Here is a 22,028-nt window from a genome sequence, read left to right as displayed (position 1 = left end):
ATCTTGTTTCTATTCTTGTAGAGTTTTTACTCGCATGGTTAGTTAGGCTAGTTGTTCAACATATTACAACTCTGGTTAGCGTATGATAAGCATCCAATAGACAAGCTAGAGTCTCATTGGGTCTACACCTTGATCAAGGTCAACTCACCGAGACAGACGCCCAAGCGCGTTCACTGACGCGAAGCGAAATAGGTTAGGCCATCACTTACTCCTCTACCCTTGAAGATCTGGGCATCAATAATCTCCCTGCATCACCATTGAAACATCGTCATCTCGCGAAACAATAACACAATGTCAACGTCTACGTACACAATCCCTGACCGAATTGTGCCAATGCGCGTCATCGTCTGTGGCGTCCATCGCACAGGAACGTTGAGTACGTTTGTTCTATCTCAGGGGGTTGATAAGCCCCCTCAACAATTACGCGCGTAATCTATTACCGAAAATGTGAGCTGAAACAGATCAACAGGTATTCGTAACGCTTTGTGGCAGCTTGGTTTCCACGATTGCTACCACATGCAGACTCTCTTCAACAATCCCACCCGTGTTCCAGAATGGATCCGTGCCCTGGAAGCAAAGTACGCTGATAAAGGGACTTTCACACGCGCAGACTGGGATCACTTGCTCGGTGATTGCCAAGCTGTGTGTGATGTTCCTGCTGCGTTCTTTGGACCTGAATTAGCGGAGCTGTACCCTGAAGCTAAAGTCATTATCATGAATCGAGACCCTGAGAAGTGGTATGAGAGTGTGCTTAATAGTATCTACTTGATAACCACCCCAAAGGGCTTTTTGGCGAAACTCAGTATGATATATTGTTTCTTGCTTGATACGAATCTTCAGTATATGGCCAAGTATAGCAAATCGATGAGATCTTTGGTTCAGAAGTATGATCATGGAAATGATAAGGATAAGGCCATTGCATGGTACAAAGCACAATATCAAGAATTTCACGACAGAATTCCGGCGGACCGGTACATTCAGTATACCATCACGGAAGGCTGGGGACCGCTTTGTGAGTATCTTGGCGTACCTGTACCAGAGGTTAAGGATCCCGAGACAGGAAAGATGGTGGAGGCGCCGTTTCCACATCTTAACGATGGTGAGACTTTTAGAAGGAATAGCAAGGTTATGAAGAAGAAGACTATGCAGAGGGCGAATCAGAATTTACTGGCGGCTGTAGGGAGGTTGGCATTGACAGGCGTTGTGGGATATGCTAGTTATCTGGCGTGGAAGACCCGGCTTGGAGGACGTGTTTAGTCTGGCTTGACACATGTTGAATACTTCATCGTAAGGATCGTGTATTTGTATTTGTATTGTATCATAGGAAATTTCTAGTCTTGCCTCCTTAAGGCCGTCCAGGAATCTAGGCACAAGCTCACTCACTAGCATATTTTGCCAAAGGTAGGTCTGTTTCAACACCAACTTGCTCGTTCATCATTGCTCTTGATATCATGCCTGTAGCAGGCTTGTCATATATAAAGAGGCACATCCATCGTTTTCTGAGCTCATATCCTTCGATCTAGATCACCCCATCATCTGCAAAAGTTTCATAAGCTCCGCAACATCAGCCTTACTCGCCCTCCCCCCAAGTGACCATACTTACTCATCTGCTCCTTCTTGAACTTCCTCGGCCCCCACAACTCCGACCCATCAACATCAAGTTCCCAAACTTCTTCCGGTCTAGCCTCCGTCTCCCTCGTCTCCTTAATAACCTTTCCTTTACCCTCGTTCAAAAACTCGCTCATGACTTCCGTGGCGACGTTGACGAACCTGTCGTTGCCCATTTGACGCTCTCGAACATCGGAGCTCCCGTGCCCTGAGGCCGTGGAGAAGACGTAGCCTACTACGAAGGGGAGTTGGTCCCCGGAGGGTATGTATTTGAGGAACTCGGGGCCGACTTCGGTGGTGAGGGCGCGCTTGAGATCGGTTAGGAAGGACCAGGCGATGTTGTGCATGGTGAAGTAGTTGAAGCTGATACGGAGGATTTCGCTGTTGAGAACATGGGCTAGCTGATCGATGAGACCACTCGGAGATTTCGGTACTGCCTTGGGCTGCAATCTGTTAGTAAAAGCTTGCTGTGTGGAATTGTCAGGACTTACATTGGCCTCCTTGGCCTTTTGCTTCAGACCCTTTTGTATATGACCCTTGCCATCCAGAGTTGCCTTCTTACGGCCCTCCGTCAAGAGTGCTCCAACAGTAGCAGTTGTCCAAGGCTCACGGGGATTATCCATACGAATACGGTTGTCCAATGAAAGTGACAGCCAGCCATCAAGCTTCATGTTTGGCGCATTACCTTTGTGCTCGGTAGCCTTTACGCTCCGCCTATTCGGGGCCCAATTGATGACTGAAGTGCCTAGGCAGAGATAGTAGTTTCTGTAGTAGCTCTCAAGATCCTTGGGTGGATTTCCAACGAAGAAGCACGAGTTTCCTTGATATCCCCACAACTCTTCAAGATCCTCCCATGCTTGGCCTTTGGGAATACGGCCCTCTTGCCGAAGAGCTTGGTACAGTTGTGTAGTACACATAAGACCACCACTAGGCGCAGCAGTCTTGACACCATTCTTGCGTAGCACAGAGCGCATGTGATGAATCAGAAGATCACAGTGTATGGGGTTTCAAAGAAGGAACTGGAACACAGTTTCGTCATCACTTTGAACCATGACGCCGAACTCCATCATCGATTGGTTCGTCTCAAAGATAGAATCATGATTCCACCGCGTCGCCGCTTGAAGGACTTCCCTGCGCTCAGCCGTTCTAGGAAGATCAACAAGAGCCTTTTGGATTTTCAAACTCTCCTGCTTGAACTATTCATACCCACGCCCGACGGACTCTCCAAGACCGTGAACAATGTCGAGATACATCTGAAGAACCCACAACATCCAAAGACGAGGGTGTTCACTCTTTTCTTTGAGTGCAGCGCCCATGCCGCGGACAAGATCGTCCTCTACAGCACCTTGACCGGGATTTGTGGAAAGGAAGTGAATACCCGAGAAGACTTCCAGCAGGGCCGTTTTGTCCTGATTTCACCTCTCAGTGTTATTTCTGCTGCCGGCGCCGAGCTTCTCGTTATCCCAACCGAAACTGCCGTTGTACTTTCCAGGCATGACGACCTTCCGGTAGTGATCTACATAGCCCTTGAAAACACTCATGCTGTTGATAGTCAGGACTTTTGCAATGTCGTAAGCCGCAAGGTTGTAAGCCTCGCTTGGGTTCTTCCTGTCCTTGTCGATGCCCAGCCCCTGGCAAGCTGCGTCGAAGCACTGGTGCGCGAAGACAGCTGTACCGCCAAACTTGTCAATCAGCTTCTTGATGTCCATTTCCATGCTTTGAGCAAACTCAAACGCTGTGTTGGTAGCCAAAGCCACAGCGGCAAGATCAAGTTCGCCATTAGCGTACGTCTCCCAGAGCGACGATCCCTTCTTGCACCGCTCTCTGCGAGTTTCTGAGAGAATGATCTGCGAACTATGAAATGCATCAGTATCACTGAAATCAACATAACGAGATACTTTTAACATACCCCAGATACCTCTCTCCAAAGCAACAGCAGTCTGGTGAGGAACTTCAACAGCATTGGTCTCAGCAACATGTTTCGCTATAGCCTCAAAGTCCCTAACTCTGATAACATATTTCTTCGTGCTAGGGTCTTGCTTCTCCGTTGTTTTCTTGTTCTTAGCTCTGACAGGGCCTTTGCCCTTTCCGTTACCCTTTCTCTTCTTCTTCTTCTTCTTCAACGCCTCGAGAGCGGCAGCACCAACTGCAGCGTCAGCGTCGTAGCCGTGCGCCTTTGCAGTGTTGGCCAGCCATGTTGCTACAGAGTCTGTGTCGGCTTTGTATTGTTAGTGATTGGTAGATACTCATATATGCTGGGGAGAGCATTTTGAAGTGCTGTTAGTCTATGTTTTAATTCTGTTGATATTTGATGTTGATGTTGATGTTGATGTTGATGGTTTGTGTGTTGAGACGTGGACAGCGAAGATTGACTAGGTAATAACAAAAAGCAATGTCAATTTCCCCTAAAGTCGGATTTATTAAATTCCGCCTCGAACCGTACACTTATGCAGCTATTAAAAGCCATATTCTAAGTCACCAATCACAATATTCTGGTGTTTTCTCATACAGAATGATAAGAATACCAAGGTTTCTAGTGTCTCCAGGCAGTATAGGGTCACGAACCAACATGGGCAGTCAGTAACGCAACCACTCCACAATACAACAGCTACGCCAGTATCCGGAAATAAACAAGACATAAATAGATATAAAATAGCAACATTCATCAACTGGAAATCAGATTCATGCAAGAGAGTATAGACAGTGAGAAAACACAGAATAACCCCCCACCTTGAATGCACGTGAGGAAAATGGTCTGCAGTGGCCCGTTGCGCTCTCTTCCCAAGACACAATCGGATCACGACGATCACCTGGTCCTCCCCCTCACTAATATTCCATCAATTAAAATGCCCAATTCACTAGATCTCTCTCCTTCGTGGCTAGCGTTGTCTCTTCTCTCAGCTTGTTTCCCCCCACGCGCACACACTCTCTTCAGCATTCCTCTCTGAGGTTACACGGCAATTGACGAGTGCTATTGGACAAGCTGGACGTGGGGGTTAGTAGTCAGGCGACTTGTGAACGGACGGTACCTGCTTCTGCGAGGATGATCGCTGTTTGGCTTGGTCTCTGTGATGGATGGCAGCCTTTATGCTCGACATATTTGCTTCCATTTTGTAAAGGTGGCGTTTGCCTAAGTCTCCGTGTAAGTGATCCTTCTCATATGCCCCTGTATTCACCCATTGAACCCTCAACTGCAGCAGAAAATAAATCCCCCCACGATCACTTCATGTCTCTTGACTCGCGTGAGGTCACCGGTTCGGCCCGGAGTCTCTCGGCCGGAGCTCAGCGGATGTCTTGTCGTGTCTCTCCCCCGCCTTTTCACAACTTACCCAAGGATCCGGACCTAACCCCCACGCTTTTGAACCATGCCTCTCTCAAACTCAAGAGCCTGAGCCTGAGAATGGGCTACCTCATGACGAGGACGCCACTCTTATACCTAGTCCTTGGTTGGACATAAAAGAGCAGCTGACGCCAGCCTCTTTGAACAATGCCTCTTCATCATACTATCCTTTCTTCTATTTCCTCTGCTTTACTTGTATAAAAGGACTGCTTGCTGCGTGTAATCTGGTTGCACTTATATACTTTATACTCAGATCATACCATATGCCTTCGACATTGCTTGAATCTCCCACCATGGGCTCTCCCAAGGCTTCTCAGCTGCGCCTCGGTGATGGCGTATACGTTCCTACCCTTGCTTTCTTCACTCCCGAAGACGAAGTTGATGCTTCAGCTACTGAGAAACACATCATCAAGCTTCTCGAGTCAGGAGTAGCTGGTATTGTTGTGCACGGCTCCAACGGAGAATGTGCCCATCTCTCTCCTTCAGAACGAACCACAATCATCCGCGTTGCTAGAGATACCATCTTCCACGAGGGAAGTGGTACTCATGTTCCTCTCATCGCAGGCTGTGGTGCTCAGAGCACAAGGGAGACAACTGAACTGTGTGAAGACGCTGGCAAGGCCGGTGCTACCCATGCTCTTGTTCTACCTCCCAGTTACTACGGTGGCCTTCTCCCCGACGATCTAGTCATTCAGCATTACTACGCCGTTGCAGACAAGAGTCCAATTCCTCTTCTGGTGTACAACTTTCCCGGCGCCGCAGCTGGTCGAGACCTCTCATCCGACACGATCCTCAGCATCGCCAAGCATCCCAACGTCGTAGGCGTCAAGCTCACATGTGGCAACACTGGAAAACTCGCCCGCATCGCGGCTGATTGTCCAGAAGGATTCTGGGTCGGTGGCGGCAGCGCAGACTTCATCCTCCAAGGCCACGCCGTCGGAGCCAACGGCACCATCTCAGGCCTCGCAAACCTCTGCCCCAAAGCATGCGTTCGCATCACAGAGCTCGCAGAAGAAGGAAACTGGAAAGAAGCCCGCCAGCTGCAAGCTAAAGTCGCCAAGGCTGACTGGACGGCGATCAAGACTGGTTTTGTCGGTGTGAAGGCAGCACTTGGACACTTTTCCGGATACGGAGGCGAACCTAGACGACCTTGTGTGGCGCCATCTCAAAAGGATCTTGATACTATTGCACAAGGGTTCCAAGAAGTAATGGATCTTGAAGTTACGCTTTGAAAAAGCATGTTTTTCGATTGGGAGGACAAAGCAGGTTGCATTGGGCGGTGACGATGATGATGATGATGACGATACCTGTTATTTCGAAGTAAAGCACGGAGATGGTGTTGTGGCGTTGGGCATGCACAGCCATCAATCATATCAGGCTGTTTTGTAGCAATAATTTCTCTGTACATAAAATACCAATTAATGCTGAAGGATATACATCATATGCTTGATTACCCCATGAAAACTACCATTCCCCGCAAAGTGGCCATATTTTAATCCCACGCGATGCAGCAAAAGCCGGTGAGGTAAAAGATGTGTCTCGTGGTCAAGACTGTGCAGCCAATGGGGATTGGAAGTTGGTGAGGAGCACGCTGGACATTACCGCTTTGGGGTGATGATGCTTACACGAGGTGTCGGATGTTCACTATGTAAATGCTGGGTGTGTTTGCTGGAAGAGAGACGCTTGGATGGGGATTGTCAATCGTGGGGAACCCCGCAGTTGGATCTGGATGTGGAGTTGACATTGTGGAAGAGCAAGTAAGGGAAGCTGAGTTTGTAATGGTGTTGATGTCCTCGGAGGGAGCCCGAAGCCTATACTGTACCTGTACTTTACTACAGCCATGCAAGTTCAAATCAGGTATTTGTACACCTATAACCACTGATATACATGCAGCAGAGCTGAACAGGCAGTAAGAACACACTCACGCCAAGAATCACAAGCAATTCATCATGAGGGGAACAACACGAACAGGCCATAAGATGAACCCAGAAATACATAACCAACACAGGCAAGCATCGGCGAAGAGGAGAAAGTGGAGATGGCTAACAAAGTGCCCGATGCGTTCGTGTGGAGAAGCGTGGGGGTTTAACACTCGGATACAGCTCCCGGTTGAAGCTAAGTTAAGACGGTGAAGAAAGCGTATGTTGTCGGTAGATTTCGGGTCATTGATGAGCGAGATCATGCCATTGAGTTTAGATATGGAACGGTGCTTCTATGGTATGAGAGTCTAGAAATCGGCGGCGTCAAAGTTGCGGATCAAGTCGTAGTAAAACTTGACGATGTCTATGTGCGACTCAATTCTGATCCTCTCATCGACCGTATGAATGTTCTCTGAACCGCGCTGTCGACTCGGTGTCCAGCGATAAATGTTTGGCGACAAATCTAAATCCAATTAGTATATCCCTTCATGTCATGTAGCAGTGGACTCACTCAGATAATGTCTCGTATCAGTGTTACCAGTCATGATTTCACCGACAGGTACAACCTTTCCACCGTCGAAAGCAAAACTATGCTGAATTGTGCCAGAGAAAATATCCCAGATTGGTCCGCTTGTTGGTGATACAGGCGTTGTGACCGAGTTGCGAATCGCTGTGAGTTTAAGGTGACCATCGTAGTCGAATTTAGCTTTGATGTTTTGAGACTTTGCGTCGTCCTCGTAGGCGCTCAGAGTGAGATTGTACTTCTGAACAACGGCGTCAATGTTCTTTACGAACTGCTCTTGCACCTTGTCAAGGCTGTCTTGGGGTGCAACACGGTAGTTGACACCCAAGTTGACAACTTCAGGCATAGCGTTGATCTTCTGACCACCTCGAATAATATCAACAGCCTGGGTTGTTTGGATCGTGAACTTGGCCACGGGATCAAGACGAATTAGCTCATCCTTCAATTTCTCCAGATCATCCTTCTTGAGAAGATCATGAAGCTTGGTATGAGATTCCGGTGAGTGGCGTGCCAGACAAACGAGGTGATTGTACACGGGACTTCCCTTGAGGATAGAAGGTTCATAAGGCTTTGCTTCGAGAGCAGAGATGATCTCAGCCATGATACCGATGCCTGTGTGAGGATGAGGAATAGAACTGTGACCACCCTTGACGCGAAGTTCGGCCCAGATATCAATGGCGCCCTTCTCCTGCACGGAGGGAAGAACGTAGAGAGTGTCGTCGATAAGCTGAATTCCTGAACCACCCTCGTCCAAGATGAAAGGGATACCGTTGTCACCATATCTTTCCGTTAGGAACTCGCCGATCTTAGCAGCGCCTCGAGGACCAGAGCACTCCTCATCAAATCCAAATGCCAAGATCACAGTACGCTTTGGTTGCCATTTCGTCTCGGTGAGTAACGTCTCAATGGCAGACATGAGAGCTGTGAGACTGTTCTTATCATCCGATGCTCCACGACCCCAAAGCCACTCTCCGTCAAAGTAGGCGTCAAAGGGGGGATGCGTCCACGTCGATGGATCAGGTACAGGAACAACGTCTTGATGAGCTGCAAGAAGATAAGGCTTGAGAGAAGAGTCGCTTCCAGCAAATGTGTACACAAGACCGAACTTGTTGATCTTCTCCAGCTTCGCATATTTATGTCTACAACTCATCAGTAAGAGCTTGTAAATTGAGTTTGGTGGCTTACATAGCTGGATACGTCTTCGCCAGAATATCATGTAAATCATAAAACGGCGCCCAACGTTCATCTTTATCCACATCACCAAGATCATCGTAGCAAATCGACGGAACGCGTACAATCGCTTGATGACGCTTCACCTGCTTATTAAAAGCATCCTTCGAGTCGAATAAATCATTCGCAGATGGAAGACCATCATTTCCGGGGGAGAGCACAGGCGGCAAATCGCATGTAAAGTCGTGCTCATTCTGACCAATAGGCTTTTGGGTTCCGAAAGGACCGAGAGCGAAACCTGAAGCTCCAGCTACAGTCGCCAAGACGGCGAGAGACTTACGCACCATTTCGAAGATATTTGGTGCAGAATGGGATGTGTTGAGGTTTGAAAGGGAGGATTTGTAAGGTAAAACGGGCGGGGAATAAAGACATAATGGAGTCGGTAGCACGACATCGGCGCCGAAGCCGAAGCCGGAGCCGATGAAGATAACGGTTGCTAAAAGTGTTGCCCGATGAGGAAGTTGAGACAAAGGACTTTTGATGGAGGACTTTTGGAGGTAAAATTGTGTTGATCAATGGGTTCGACGTTATTCCCAGAAATATCTAGGGTTTTCTTTGATTGCCGCTGTTGTATGCAGGCTCCTAGTTAACTAGTTAGCTATCTTGTGTAGTATAGAGGGCTCTGTTAGAACGAACCTACTTCATATATCGACCATTTCCCAGATGGTCTTTGGTCAGTCAATGACTGATGCCTCCTAGTTTGATGGCCCGGCTTCGTCGTCGTCGTTGTCTCCCTTGCAATCCTCAAGTCTCCTCTCCAGCCATGCTTCAAACGCGGCGAATTGAGGAATATAACTCCACTTGTTACAAAACGCCTTTACTGCAGCATGCTGCGCGTCTAGCCAGACTCTTTGCCTTTCAAATCCGCCTTCAGACCCACGCTGCAGAACTACCAGCTCCCATCCAAGCTTCGGGTAACAGACTGGGCAGAGGTAGGGGGGTATCTCGCCGGCCTGACGGATCCCACTTACACCTTGCATTAAGCAAGCGTAATAAGTGCAGTTTCCCAGGCCAAAGCAATGTGCGACTTCTCGGGAAACAGCGACGGTAACTCGGGCGAACCATTGATTCGAGAGTTCGTCCGCTGTTGATGGCTGTGAAGCTTGCTTCGCTGCTTGGACCGCAAGACCAAGCGCAGAGCCGACAGGAGGTTTTCCAAAAGCCTTGGAACCGATGGGGTTCCTCTTCTTCCACGCTTTGGACTTGTTCAGGGCGCGGAATCTCTCGTCAACATATGTCTTGCAGTGGCTAGCTGGCCACCTGTGCAGGGGGTCGATGCCTGCCGAATCATCCAATGATGGGTTATAGCGAAACGAAGACACAATTGCTACTCGACCAGAGCCCCAAGATCTACCTGTGAGATAGTCGCCCTCGCCATCCTCGTAGATGTCATGGTCGACAACCATGACAATCGAATGGGCAGCTGGGGGCATACAACCCATGAGCGCATCCCTCAGGTCACAGACGTTCATCTGCATTCGTGATACACCATCTGGCGATGGACGATACCAAATCTCGAAGGGGTTTGGGCTATCTAGAGTTTGGAGGCCGATGACTTCTGTGTGAGGCGTGTCCACAAAGTGAACTCGTTTTCGCTGCTGAACAGGGAGAAAGTAGATCCGTTTGTGGTGCTGGGTGATTTGCATCGGGTTGTAAAAGGCCTGGAGATAATTGACCAATTGTTCGAAATTCGTCGCCTCGGAGGTCCAGTTCTCTAATGCCGGGGTAGACTCTGGTGACAGAACTGGCCTGTGCCAGCCTCTCATCTCGTCAGACATACGTCCAGTGCCTGGAGGGTTGACGACGTAGAGTTTGTTTCGGCGGGAGGTTATCCAGTTTCTCTGATAAGTGGCTCCCATCTCGAACCAGTCCTTATAGGACTGGCCCTCTTCGTCAGGGTGGTTGGCGATATGATCTCCCGGCAGAACCAGCGGTCCAGGAAAGGTGTATTCATCTTCCGCGCCATCCTCCTTAGACAGGTACGTGCCCCTGGCCAGCCTGCCAGTCTTGGACATGGCCAGGATCCTCTTTTCTGGGGATGGCCGCACGAATTTTGCGTTCTTTGCAGCTCTGCTACAGTCGACATAGGTCGACGAGTGGTCGCAGGAAGGCATTCTGACGTGTTGGGGGTGGTGAGGAAGAAGGGGAGAGAAGACGTATGTCGTAGAAGAAGAAAATGTTGAAAACAGATGAAAGCGAAAATGTTGGTGATGCAGATTTGATATCAGAAAATGAAAAAAGTAGTCTATATAATAAAGATAAAAGAGTAAGCAAATGTTCTGAAATTCATAATATAGGACTTTGAAGTAGTATCGCCAGACTAATTTTCCGGAATGTCTTTATGCCTGGATAAGGATGTTATCACTTACCTTGAATATCGAAGGACCGACGCGAGGTTTTATGACTTTCTGTGCACTATTTGCAGACTTTGTGCGATCAGGAAGAGTGAAATCTGAGTGGAAAGAAGATGGACGAGAGCTGGAGGTTAGCGGGGCACTGTCAAGTTCATGTAGAGCGAACTGAGGGTCGGTGCCTAAGGCGGAGGGGTACAATAACAGTTGGACTGCGCGAGAGTGGTGAGTACTGGACTCCAGAAATAGATTATTGTATTCTTTTGGACTGAGTATTGCATGGGTTGTCCTCGAGAAGCGAGTGTCGATGTCAACATTATACACCATCTGCACCCCCTTGTCGATAGATTTGGTGGAACTTGAATAGATCTAGATAGTATAGGCACACATCATATTCCCTTGATGATTCTGAGGCTTTCGGTATGTTCCTGGAGATACTTCGTCGATTACAACAGCCATACTACATCTCCTTCGTACAACCTCAAAGCCATATACACCACAATAGGAGGTAATAAACATACATCCCTTTTCCAAAAAGCACCAGCATACAATGACCCATGCTCTTTGATGCTGATTTCTTTGACATCTTGTTCAAAGGGTTCTTTTTACCATCATTGTGTTCACCTGTTCGGCCCATCTGTTCACCACGCCCACCCCTCTGTTCGCATGCATTGTTCACTCAAGCCTTTCAAAGCATTCCCCACTACCAACATCGCAATAGTATCCAAATACTCCATCAAGAACATTTAAACAACGACACGCCTTCATTTCATATCCTCTCATACTCAAACATCTTCTATTCAAGCACTATCAAAAATCACTTCAATCTTCATGCTACAACACAAAAGCAACATCAATTTCTCGTTCAAATTCTTATGGATCACTGTATACTCCAGCTATTATACTCTTACACATCTTGCCAGTTCAAGAACACCATTCCATACTCTCACGATCCTCCCTAACATTGTCAGCATTAATATATCCTCTTCCAACACTACACCATGCCTCGTTTCCACTCCCTCCCTCCCGAGATCCAGGACATGATCCTACAAGAAGTTTCCCGAGAACCTTCAACCGCCCCCTACGCCGTCGTCTGCAAAGCCTGGCAGGATTTCTTCGAGAGAAAAAACTTCAAGTCCCTCGCCATCAACCAACGCGACCTGCCCTGCCTCTCACGAATCGTAACCCCCCGACGCCAAGGGTTCGTCAAACAAATATGGTATCGAATCTTTCTTCCTAATCATACCACTCGAACACTGAAGACATTCGAAAAACCCAGAGTACTATGGCGTGCAGACAAGGTATTTACCAGTTCCATTCTTAACCTCTGGGACATCCTTTCTCTGTGGAGCCCCCAGAACAGAATCACTTTTGAGCTAAGTGCTTTCTCATACTGCGATTGGGCCCATATTATGCGACCAGAGCGTATTTTTGAACGTGATCTCGCAGAGTACAAGGTCCACAAGAAGCTGGAGTTGAGGAAACCTTACCATTACGACAATCCTCATGAGCCCTACGTTGACCAGTACAGGTTGTTCAGTTCGCCGAATATTGATCACAGGATGCGGACTCACTGGAACGCCTTGAGGCATGACCTCCTAGGTTGGAAAAACATTGAATTCACCACAGCCGCGGACGAAAAAACAGTACCATGGTACACAGAGGAAGATAACATCCTCCCTTCCGTACCCATCATTTCCAAGTTTCTTATCCGCCGAACACAATTCCGTCAATTCTGTCCATGGACCTTATCTGAAATCTTCGACAGTCTCGAAAACATAGAAGGCATCACCATCGAGCGATGGGCCTCAGTTGATGCCGAAGACGAAACATATTGGAACCAAGGTGCCCATGTAGCATATGCCATGGATCTGCCAGTATCAGTCAAGTCGTTATCCATAAACGGAGAGAAATGTCGAGCGTTTCAGGACTGGGCATCAAGCGATGTCAAATGGAGAAGAGGTTTGGCCAAGAGCATTCGTCAATACTCCAAGAACCTAGAGCACATGTCAGTAACAGACATTATCGATGCCAAAGACTTCCTCCGTCGCTTTCGTACCTCCCTCCCAGAAGAAGAATTTGATTCACTACGAAGGTGGCCTGACCTTCAGGTACTTACGCTATCAACAGACCTATTCGAAACCCAAGACCGAGACCAGATCGAAAACCTCCTCTGCGCTGCGGCGAGAGCAGCGCGTAAGATGCCAAAACTTCGAACGTTTGAAATCAGGAGCAGCAAAGATGCGCAATGCTTATTTCGGTACAATATTGTCCAAGCTATTGCAGAGATAACTTGGTCAGGGCCAATTGTCGATAGTACCGAGATAATGAAGGAGTGGGAGAAGACATCTGCCTGGAGAAACAACAGAGACGTAAGAACCAATGACTTCTGATTATGATACAACAGGACAGTTGGACACATAGACGGCAATGAGGAAATTGGTCTTGAACGAATATATGTTGACGGAAGCGACGTAACGAGATGCGCGGATGAGGACTGCATTTACAAGGTTAGAGGAAGGATTGGTTCAAAGCATTGAATCCTATTCATAATACCTATCACATTTTGCAACACAGTTTAGATAAAAACAATAATGATAATTGGTCGCATGTCTTCAGTCAGACTGGCCAACTCCGTATGATAACTATACAGTGACAAAACCACAACGAACGCCGCGTATGCATCCAGTGCTTACACAAATATTTCTCATGCAGCTTTCTCTAAGCATCGATCTTCTCAACACGAGAATCCTCTCCAGAGTGAGACTCGCTATTTCTACCCTTGTCATTTCCGCGGAAGACGGCGTCATCTCTCTGGGCACGGGTAATGTATCCAGGTGGAACCCACTTATGACTGTTCCAAGACTTAAGACCCTCCTGGCCATACATGAGATCGACATTCTCCAGACTGAGTTGTCGAGATTCGTAGAGGAAGAACCAGATGAGTAGAGCGGCAGCCAGGTTAGTTCCAACGAGAACGAAACCAAAAGCATACTTAATGCCAGCGTCGGCGATAGGAGAGAGGAAAGCAATCATCCCTATTGTAGGTGTTAGAAGCGATTAACGCACCAGGAAGGTAATAACTTACAGTTACCAAGCCAGTTACCGGCAGTAGCGATAGCGGCTTGCTTGGCTCGAGTACGGAGAGGGAAGGTCTCTCCTATGACGACCCAAGCCATGGGACCCCAGGTACTGGCGAAAGACGCAATAAACATGCATGCGCAGACGATAAGAACTATACCGACTGTACTGTTGTTTTTAGGGTCGATAGCCGTACCAATTCCGGCAAACACGCACAACCAGGCAGCTTGCCAAAGAGCGCCGATGATCAGAGGCCAACGACGTCCAAATCTCTCGACGAACCAGAGACCTGCGAAAGTAGTGGCAACGTTAACAGCACCCAAGATGAGCTGTGTCTGGATAGGGTCCTCAATTCCAGCAGACTTGAAGATAGTGGCGCCATAGTAAAAGAAGTAGTTGACACCGGTCCACTGCTGAAGGAAGTGAATGAAGAAACCAAGGAATGTGCGCCAGACGAGCTTGGGGACTTCGCTCTTGGGGTTGAAGCACTCGAGCCAGCCGCCCTGACCGACTTGCTTTTCCTTCTCGAGGATGCCGCGCATTTCTCTCAGATCATCCTGGACGAGAGTGTGATCAAGGCTATTTTTCATACCGCGAAGACGTCCAAGTGAGATCTGAGCACCCTCCCAGTCGCCCTTGGAAGCGAGCCATCGAGGAGACTCTGGGACACACAAGATACCGATACCGAGAGGGAGAGAAAAGGCAATGCCGAGGCCAATGACGATTCTCCAGGAGGCGTCGCCGTGATCGATCTTCTTGAGACCGAGACAGACAATGTTGGAAACCAGGATACCGATTGTGATCATGAGTTGGTAAGAGGCGACAACGGCGCCACGGATTTCGCGAGGGGCGCATTCGGACTGGAACATGGGAACACCGACGGAGAGGTTACCAACACCAAGACCGGCAACAAATCGACCCATCATCATATGAATCCACGATCTCATGGCCGTGATCTGAATGACATTACCAATAATGAACAAGGCGACTCCGAAGGTCATGCTCTTGCGACGTCCCCACCAATCAGAAGTGCTGCGGCCGTCAGTTGATGTTTGGGGCGAGTGTTGGAGAGACATACTATGCACCAGATAGAGCACCGATCAAACTTCCGATACTCATGAGACTGACCATGGTCGACTGAATAATAGGCACAAAAACCTTTTCGTCAAGTTCATAGTCATATCCCGTTGCGAAGCGATCTATAAAGTCTCGGAACAGGAGCATAGAACTAATCTGCCCAGTATCGTAACCGAAAAGGAATCCACCTATGGACGTGATAATGCCCAAGATGATGGATTCGATGCCGCAGTCGGCGCCATTCACCTTGATAGACCTGACAATGTTAGCTGTGATCAAAGTGAAGGATAGAAAGGATAAGAGACACACCTCTGACCCAGCATGGTTACAATGGTGTACGACTGTCTCGCAGATATAATGAGAAAAGGAAATACAACAAAACTAGAATGAAGATCTGTTTCCAAAAAGTATAGAAAAAAGGGCGGGAAGACGAGGTCTTTTATTCTTCGGATACCAGGACCAAGCAAGACCTGGGGTATAAAAAAGAAGAAAAACGGAAATGGCCCTGCCCCATAAGACTAGATACCAGAAGAGTAATGTTTAGGGGAAAGGCAGGTAAGGTATCGTAATAATCGGGGGTCCCGATAGGGCATGTCTTTCCATTCCGCGATGGATGATGATGATGGAGAAGACGGGGGCGGGCATCATTTACTAAACTTGGCAGTCGTCATGGGGAAGTCAAGTCAAGCCAAGTCAAGTTCAAGCCCAGCCCATTCTGCTAGAGACAGCCGTTGTGCCAGCGCAGATCGCCTCACACTTACAGCACCCAAGACTCACTGGAGATGGGCATTGCTCTACCAAGAGACAACAGAGCGTGGAGAGGTCCATGTGGTTATTAGTCTCTAACGAGGTTTGATGATAAAGGGCCGATGCCAGTGGCGTTGCTTTAATCCTTCATCATCTGGGGTTTCTCCAGTATCTTTTCCTCGTCTCTGCTGGACTCAGAATCTGAACCGCAACAAGGCGAGCACTGCACTGAATAACGGGCCTGGGGGTGTCCATGGGGAACGAGTCAGTTCAAGTGGATCCAAGATGATTGGATTTCTGGAAGAATGTGGATGAGAATAACCCCTTGGCATGGGGTTTCCTCTGGGGTACGTACACCAAAACTTGGCGAGAAATACAGTGGGTGTTCTCTAATTTCTTGGTGTTTTTGGTCGTAGAGTTTGGACCATGACGTAACGTCCAAGGCACCGCAAGGTAAGCTTAAACCGCCATGGGTGCCAGCCCCAATTTGTCGAGCTAGCATTGGCCAATCTCTGGGCTTACGGCATCGTTCTCGGTGCGACTTGACCACGACCCGACGATCACTACGCGTTACACATTCACTTCCTCTGTCACAACTGTCGCGACAGACGTTGAAGAAGAAAAACCTTGATTGTGTAGCGAATTCTGGGGTTTAACTTGCGGAGATCTCCAACGTCAACCACAGCCATCATCCTCTCCATATCCATCACACGCTCACTCTATCGTCTATCCTTGGCTCAAGTTGCATTCATCGCCAAGTCTAGTGGGTCATCGAAACGATTCCTTGGCTCTGACACCACGTACCGGCATATCAATTGATCTTCAAACCCAGCACTAACCGTAAAACTCTTTCAGCTCGTGTACAATTTCTTCGTTCCAACGTGACCTCGCCTACAGTCATACACTCACCACAATCCCCAACTGTAAAATAGGCATAAATCACTCCTCACCCCCAAATCTACTCCGGACCCGCGTTGTCATTTCGGAAGGCTCCTCCAAGACCCACCCGGAGCCGTGGAGAGCCGGCCGTTTACTCGGAGCTTCATGCCTGTCGCTGGAGAACGGACAATCCATCTTGCACCGAAGTAAACGGCCCTTTTTCCAACATATACTGTTAAAATATCTCAGAGCCCCTATTTTCTTGTCTTCCCCGGGCGAATGGACGCATTAATCCCCCACGGTCCCAACAGACGCAGTCTCCAGAGTGAGAGATATCTGGGGACTCCGCCATTCTGCGTACCTGAACGCGGAGCGGAATGAGGAGATGAGAATATGGAGCATTGTATGTGATTTGTGAAACACCAGCTGATCCCGTGAACGGGCCCTATAAACGGCCGTAATTCGGCGATGCAGACTTGAACGTGCTTGAGTAGTCGAGATATATCCCGTATTATCTTCTTCAAACATCCGACTTTTGTAGAACGACGGAGGGTTCTCTTCGCGTATGTCTTCCGAGCTGACCTTTTCCTCAAGGTCAGTGTAAACTCGGTGAGTGTTGGTACGTGAAATGCCAAGAAACTCTGAAAAGACGCATGACCCAACTCGCAAATGGGGCTCATTCGATTTGTTGGATCATGGAAATGTTCAATTACCCCTTTGATTGAAATGCAGAAGATAGCCAAGACATCAGTGGAGAATGTATGCAAAACTTTGTGAATAAGGGGTGATGTGATGTGAGTTATCAGCCATCCCCAACTCAACGTTGCAACCTCTCACAACTCTATCTTTGAACCACATTTACGAGATAACCTATCACTTTCCAACTCCTACACCGTCAGGCAATCTGACTTGCCATTCATTGATCACCGGTTCCGAGTCCCACTATATCTTGCACCACATTCTCGCGAAATCCCTATGTGCATCAGTGATACCACACAAGGTTTTGGTCACGCGGTTTCGCGAGGCCAATCCATGAGCATAGGCGCCTATGTATCGTTTCTCTACGAATCGGAAGGTGTATATGCTTATACCTTGTTACCATTTATGTTGATATCGGTTATCCTATCTTTCAATATCTTGTAGCATGAGACTAATGCACTGCGCCTTTATTCGCGGTTATCTCCCGCGCTACTATCAACTAAATCTCGGGAAGCTGAATAGGGTAATCTCCGATAGCTATTTCCAGCAGACTCATCTGGTGTGGTTGGGTTTGGACTTGTGTATTCTTGTTGACAAGAGGTCGTCATCAGTCGATGGGTATGCGTTGTTCATCAGGCTCTGCGAAGGCCGTCAGAACGGCATTCCACACTAAACAACAAACACGTGAACTGACTTCAATATCTGCGAGCAATAAAAAGTCCAAGTGATCCAGGCGATTGCCGAACTACTCCGTAGGTGTGGAATCACTTCCGATTTGTCGGAGCATAGGGTAGGCCAGATGCTATGCTACTGATCTCACAAGTCGAGATCATGTCTTCAGTTAACACAAGTCGTGGACACATGTCACCATTCAAGTTCGAAACGATATACTGCAAAAATAAGGCAATTAAAGGCTTAGAGAGAATATTACTTGGCTTTGCTCATGAACTATGAACTTGGAGTAATTGCAACTTGAAGATCATCATAACGCACTGACATATGGCGCCTCACTCATCACCTACGCCAAAGAAAGGATGCATTCAACTTCAAAATCACTTTACTACTCTAGCTGCAGTCGCGGTTTCGACTGATGAATACTATCATACAATAATTCTGCGCTTCAATCTGGGTGCAGTCGCGGTTCGACTGATGAATGCTATGGTACAACAATTCTGCGCTTCTTCAACCTGGGTATCGCTTTTCGTATCTCGTTACTCCCCCTTAATCGACAACCTTCAACATCTCATACGCCTTGTGGCTGATCGCCTTCTGCACAATCTTAATAGGCGTCATCTTCACCTTCTTCGTCTTCTGGGTGACATTACCCTCCTCGTCCTTCTCAACAACAACCTCTTCATCCTCTTCCTCGAAACCACCTCCCTCCAAGAACACCTTCAGCAATCCCTGTGAGTATCCACTCACGAGGCACGTTCCATCCTCATCAGACTTGACAGGCTTAGGTGCGGTAGGATCGCCAGCACTTCGGGTGTAGCCTGCTCGGCCACCTGCGAGGTTCCAGAAGACAAGCTCGGGGAGTTCGTAACCCGCCTGTTCGAACTTGGCCTTGATGCGTTCGAAGGATGTGGACCAGCTTGACGGTTTTTCGGAAGCCCAGCCTTGGTAGTGGCGAGAGTTGGAGGCGCTTGCTTCGTTGAATTGCATGTCGCTGAAGACAAACACGCGCTTGATCATGTCCTCCTGCTTCAGCTTGTTCTGTAGAGCCATGGGAAGAATCAGGTCTTCGAATACAGAGACGAAGTTGGTGCTCATACCCCACTCCGATCTGTGCATGGCCCAGTACTTCTCCCTCAAAGTCTTGCTCAAATCGACTTCCTCAACTCTGGGCTTCTCGCTGAAGGTGATGAAGGTGCCGGCGAAAGGTGGCTTGGCGACCTCTGCGAGGAGGAGAGACAGACCAATGGCGGAATCGAGGGGTGTGGTTTGATCTTTGAAGACAGGACCGTTCATGCTGCCGGATACATCACAGACCGCAATGCAGGAGTCCATTGTGCCGGAGTCTTTAATACGCTTCACGAGCGTGTTCCACTGTCCGTCAAGGACCTTGGCCTCGATCTCGGTGACCTTCTGGTCAAGGAGCTTGTTGGATGCCGATCGACCAGAAGAACCACCAGTTCGAACCTTTTGAATCAATGTCGAGGGGAGAAGAGTAGCTCCAGAGATGTTCGCCTTTCCTTCGGCAACCTGGTCAAGGTATTTGCCGAAGCGCTCGACATCATTCTCAATGAACAACTTGGAGTACTGATTCATAGCAAGGGAGGGAACTCGTTCGTACTTGATGTTTTCGTACTTCTTGTCGGTGATGTCTCGTTCGACGATCTCGAGGTGCTTTCGGAGGGCAGATGTATCTCTGCGGTATTGCTCACGGGCGAATCGGAGATAAGTCTCATGGTCGTCTCTGGGTCTCAGCAACTCGTGGTAGATGGACGCCCGCGGGTACATGATCTCGGCGATGGTGCTGACGATGAATGTGTGCCTGTCATGGAAGTGATCGTGTGAGGGAGCCCACTTGCTGCACAGCGAGATAGAGCGCTTGGCCTTGCCATCTCCTCGAAGGGCTTGTATATCCTTCTGTAACTGCTCCGCGAACAATCGAGCGACACTCAGGTGCAAGGCGCGATACACTAGATCCGTCTTGAAGAGGACCTGTGCGGTCTCGTGTCGGTTGTCTCTCTTCTCTCGCTTGAGTTCCTTGGGATCGACCTTGAGATTCTGCTCTCTCATGTCCTGTCCAGATGAGTGAAGTCCTCTGCCCCGGCCACGAACGCGACCTCCGCCACGTCCTCGGGCTCCACGAGGAAGTCTCCCGAGTCTGCGGTCGTCTCGGCGGCGAGGCTTGTTGATGCTCTTGCCTCGGATGATGCCAGGGTTCTCGCTGTTCAAGACCTCCTTAGGGTCGTCAATGACAGTGAGCTTGTCGTTGGCCGCAATGGCAAGGATGTTCAGAAGATCCTTCCAGTATCCGTGAGCGACACCATTCTTGACATCGAACTTGGCCGAGTCATCGTCGTTCTCTTCTTCAACAAGAACGATGTCATCGTCTTCCTTCTTCTCGGCCTTCTTGTTGATGACTGGGCGGGTCAGCCAGCAGAGGTTGGCGATAAGGGTCAAGGGATGGTTCTGCGCCAGCCAGCCAGCACAGCGGTAGAAGGTTGTTCGTGAACTCTTGCCCAGATGAATAGAGCGAGCGTTGAAGATGATTCTGAGAGTGGCAAGGGGGTTCTCTTGCCAGGCAAAAGTGAGGAGCTCCTTCAGGCGAGGACCAGAGACGACTTCCTCGAGTTCCTGGAAAAGATCAACAAGGGCGTCTTGGCTAGAACGATAAGCGAGATCGCCGTTTTCTGTGACCATCATGTTTTCGAAGTTCTGAAATGGCGCCTGGCTCCCGTAGTTGATGAGGCCTTCCATGAAAGGATTGGACTGAGCAGGCTTGGCTTCTTCCGCCTCCGACTTCTGGGCAGCAGGAGACTCCAGGACAGTGTCAGAGTCTTGGGAAGCATGGTTCGAAAGTTTGGCGGCCTTCATGGCCTGACGGATTTCGGCAGAGGTCGAGTTGGAGACGAGAGTGAAGGTCTCGGATTCATCAGCGTCAGCCATGGCAGCAAAATGCGCCTCACGCTCCTTAAGTTCGAAGGGGCTATTGTGGCGACTGGCGATCTTGCGACGAATACATTCCTCAAACTCAGCCTGTGGCAGTCTCACGGCATCGTCGAAGGGGAAGAGAACGGGGTAGGATGACTTGAGAAACCAAGGCAGGTCCGATTCCGCTGAAGAAGCCATAATGATGTATTACGACAAGCGGAAGCCTGTTGGGAAAAAGAAAAGAATGTGGGAATAAGAGGGTGTGCGGTATCTTATATATTTAAGATGTTGGAAAGTAAATTTTGTGTGTGTTTTAGATGCATGGTCAGGACTGAACTGAATGGCAGAAATCGGTCAGTGAGTCAGATGCTCCCTCTGTAGGTAGTAGAAGGAAATCTTTTGTTTACAGTGTCTCGTCCTATAAAATGGAGGCTCGCCATGGCTGTACTGGTTGCATTGCGGCTGAAGCTTGGTGCTTTGGATGCCTGGAGGCTGAAGCTAAACAAGGAAGTTTATCCACATCGAACTGAGCACAATTTGGGAATTGCCGAATGATATGAACTGATCATAATTCGATAGAGAAGAATTTACAGATGTGACTGGTCAGAAATTATGATAGTTATTAGTTCTACGGTTCTTCTTCCCATTATCGGTGTTGGTTCAACATGTCGTTGTCTCTGAATACCCCTGTAACTGACCCTCAGGGAGCAAGAAAACATCTGACCCTAAGACAAGGAGTCAAAAAGAACTAGTCTAAGATCCACTAAATCTATACTGAATTGACCCAAGTCTTTTTGTCATTTAGGATAGAAGTCCTAAGTTTTCTTGCCTCCCCTTGCCGACGTCTACAACCCATGTCCTGGAGCTCAACAGGGGTTATTTGCGGGGGCAAGGGTACTAAAACTGGCCGCTTGACTCACCCGGGAGAGGTTCTGCCTTAGTGTGGAGCTTATGCGGATAGAGAAAGAACGACA

The 22,028-nt window shown here is 48.6% G+C and overlaps 8 protein-coding genes across 8 annotated transcripts; 3 read left to right on the top strand and 5 right to left on the bottom strand.

The window, feature by feature from the left end:
- Position 1: 1 nt before the first annotated feature.
- BKA55DRAFT_569726 (P-loop containing nucleoside triphosphate hydrolase protein) lies at positions 2-1,407 on the top strand. Its single transcript, XM_046192958.1, has 3 exons — positions 2-138; positions 193-376; positions 470-1,407. The coding sequence occupies exons 2-3, from the start codon at positions 292-294 to the stop codon at positions 1,255-1,257; spliced, it is 873 nt and encodes a 290-aa protein (XP_046048479.1). The 5' UTR covers positions 2-138; positions 193-291; the 3' UTR covers positions 1,258-1,407.
- On the bottom strand, positions 1,376-3,876 carry BKA55DRAFT_594575 (uncharacterized protein; the record flags this gene model as incomplete). Its single annotated transcript, XM_046195679.1, has 7 exons — positions 1,376-1,519; positions 1,713-2,051; positions 2,100-2,486; positions 2,637-2,795; positions 2,826-2,953; positions 3,284-3,808; positions 3,855-3,876. The coding sequence occupies 7 exons, from the start codon at positions 3,874-3,876 to the stop codon at positions 1,376-1,378; spliced, it is 1,704 nt and encodes a 567-aa protein (XP_046048478.1).
- Positions 3,877-3,996: 120 nt separating this feature from the next.
- On the bottom strand, positions 3,997-4,332 carry BKA55DRAFT_569724 (uncharacterized protein). The gene has a single exon (XM_046192957.1). It carries the CDS (start codon positions 4,272-4,274, stop codon positions 4,065-4,067), a length of 210 nt encoding a protein of 69 aa, XP_046048477.1. The 5' UTR covers positions 4,275-4,332; the 3' UTR covers positions 3,997-4,064.
- Positions 4,333-5,106: 774 nt separating this feature from the next.
- BKA55DRAFT_569722 (uncharacterized protein) lies at positions 5,107-6,405 on the top strand. The gene has a single exon (XM_046192956.1). The coding sequence runs from the start codon at positions 5,212-5,214 to the stop codon at positions 6,178-6,180; it is 969 nt and encodes a 322-aa protein (XP_046048476.1). The 5' UTR covers positions 5,107-5,211; the 3' UTR covers positions 6,181-6,405.
- Positions 6,406-7,175: 770 nt separating this feature from the next.
- BKA55DRAFT_594573 (uncharacterized protein) lies at positions 7,176-10,398 on the bottom strand (the record flags this gene model as incomplete). The annotated part of the gene is made up of 6 exons (XM_046195678.1): positions 7,176-7,330; positions 7,379-8,529; positions 8,576-9,056; positions 9,110-9,202; positions 9,417-9,501; positions 9,592-10,398. 6 exons carry the CDS (start codon positions 10,396-10,398, stop codon positions 7,176-7,178), a joined length of 2,772 nt encoding a protein of 923 aa, XP_046048475.1.
- A 1,574-nt stretch (positions 10,399-11,972) lies between these two features.
- Positions 11,973-13,364, top strand: BKA55DRAFT_540104 (uncharacterized protein; the record flags this gene model as incomplete). The annotated part of the gene is made up of 1 exon (XM_046190220.1): positions 11,973-13,364. One exon carries the CDS (start codon positions 11,973-11,975, stop codon positions 13,362-13,364), a length of 1,392 nt encoding a protein of 463 aa, XP_046048474.1.
- A 328-nt stretch (positions 13,365-13,692) lies between these two features.
- BKA55DRAFT_540103 (general substrate transporter) lies at positions 13,693-15,452 on the bottom strand (the record flags this gene model as incomplete). The annotated part of the gene is made up of 4 exons (XM_046190219.1): positions 13,693-14,009; positions 14,060-15,084; positions 15,131-15,385; positions 15,439-15,452. 4 exons carry the CDS (start codon positions 15,450-15,452, stop codon positions 13,693-13,695), a joined length of 1,611 nt encoding a protein of 536 aa, XP_046048473.1.
- A 3,041-nt stretch (positions 15,453-18,493) lies between these two features.
- Positions 18,494-21,430, bottom strand: BKA55DRAFT_569719 (uncharacterized protein). The gene has a single exon (XM_046192955.1). It carries the CDS (start codon positions 21,250-21,252, stop codon positions 18,676-18,678), a length of 2,577 nt encoding a protein of 858 aa, XP_046048472.1. The 5' UTR covers positions 21,253-21,430; the 3' UTR covers positions 18,494-18,675.
- Between the last annotated feature and the right edge of the window lie 598 nt (positions 21,431-22,028).

The sequence above is a fragment of the Fusarium redolens genome (genome assembly GCF_020744475.1).
Source record: "Fusarium redolens strain MPI-CAGE-AT-0023 chromosome Unknown BKA55scaffold_9, whole genome shotgun sequence".
In the NCBI taxonomy this organism is placed as follows: domain Eukaryota; kingdom Fungi; phylum Ascomycota; class Sordariomycetes; order Hypocreales; family Nectriaceae; genus Fusarium; species Fusarium redolens.
The sequence above is the reverse complement of the archived record's forward strand: the minus strand, read 5'-3'. Positions and strand labels throughout refer to the sequence as shown.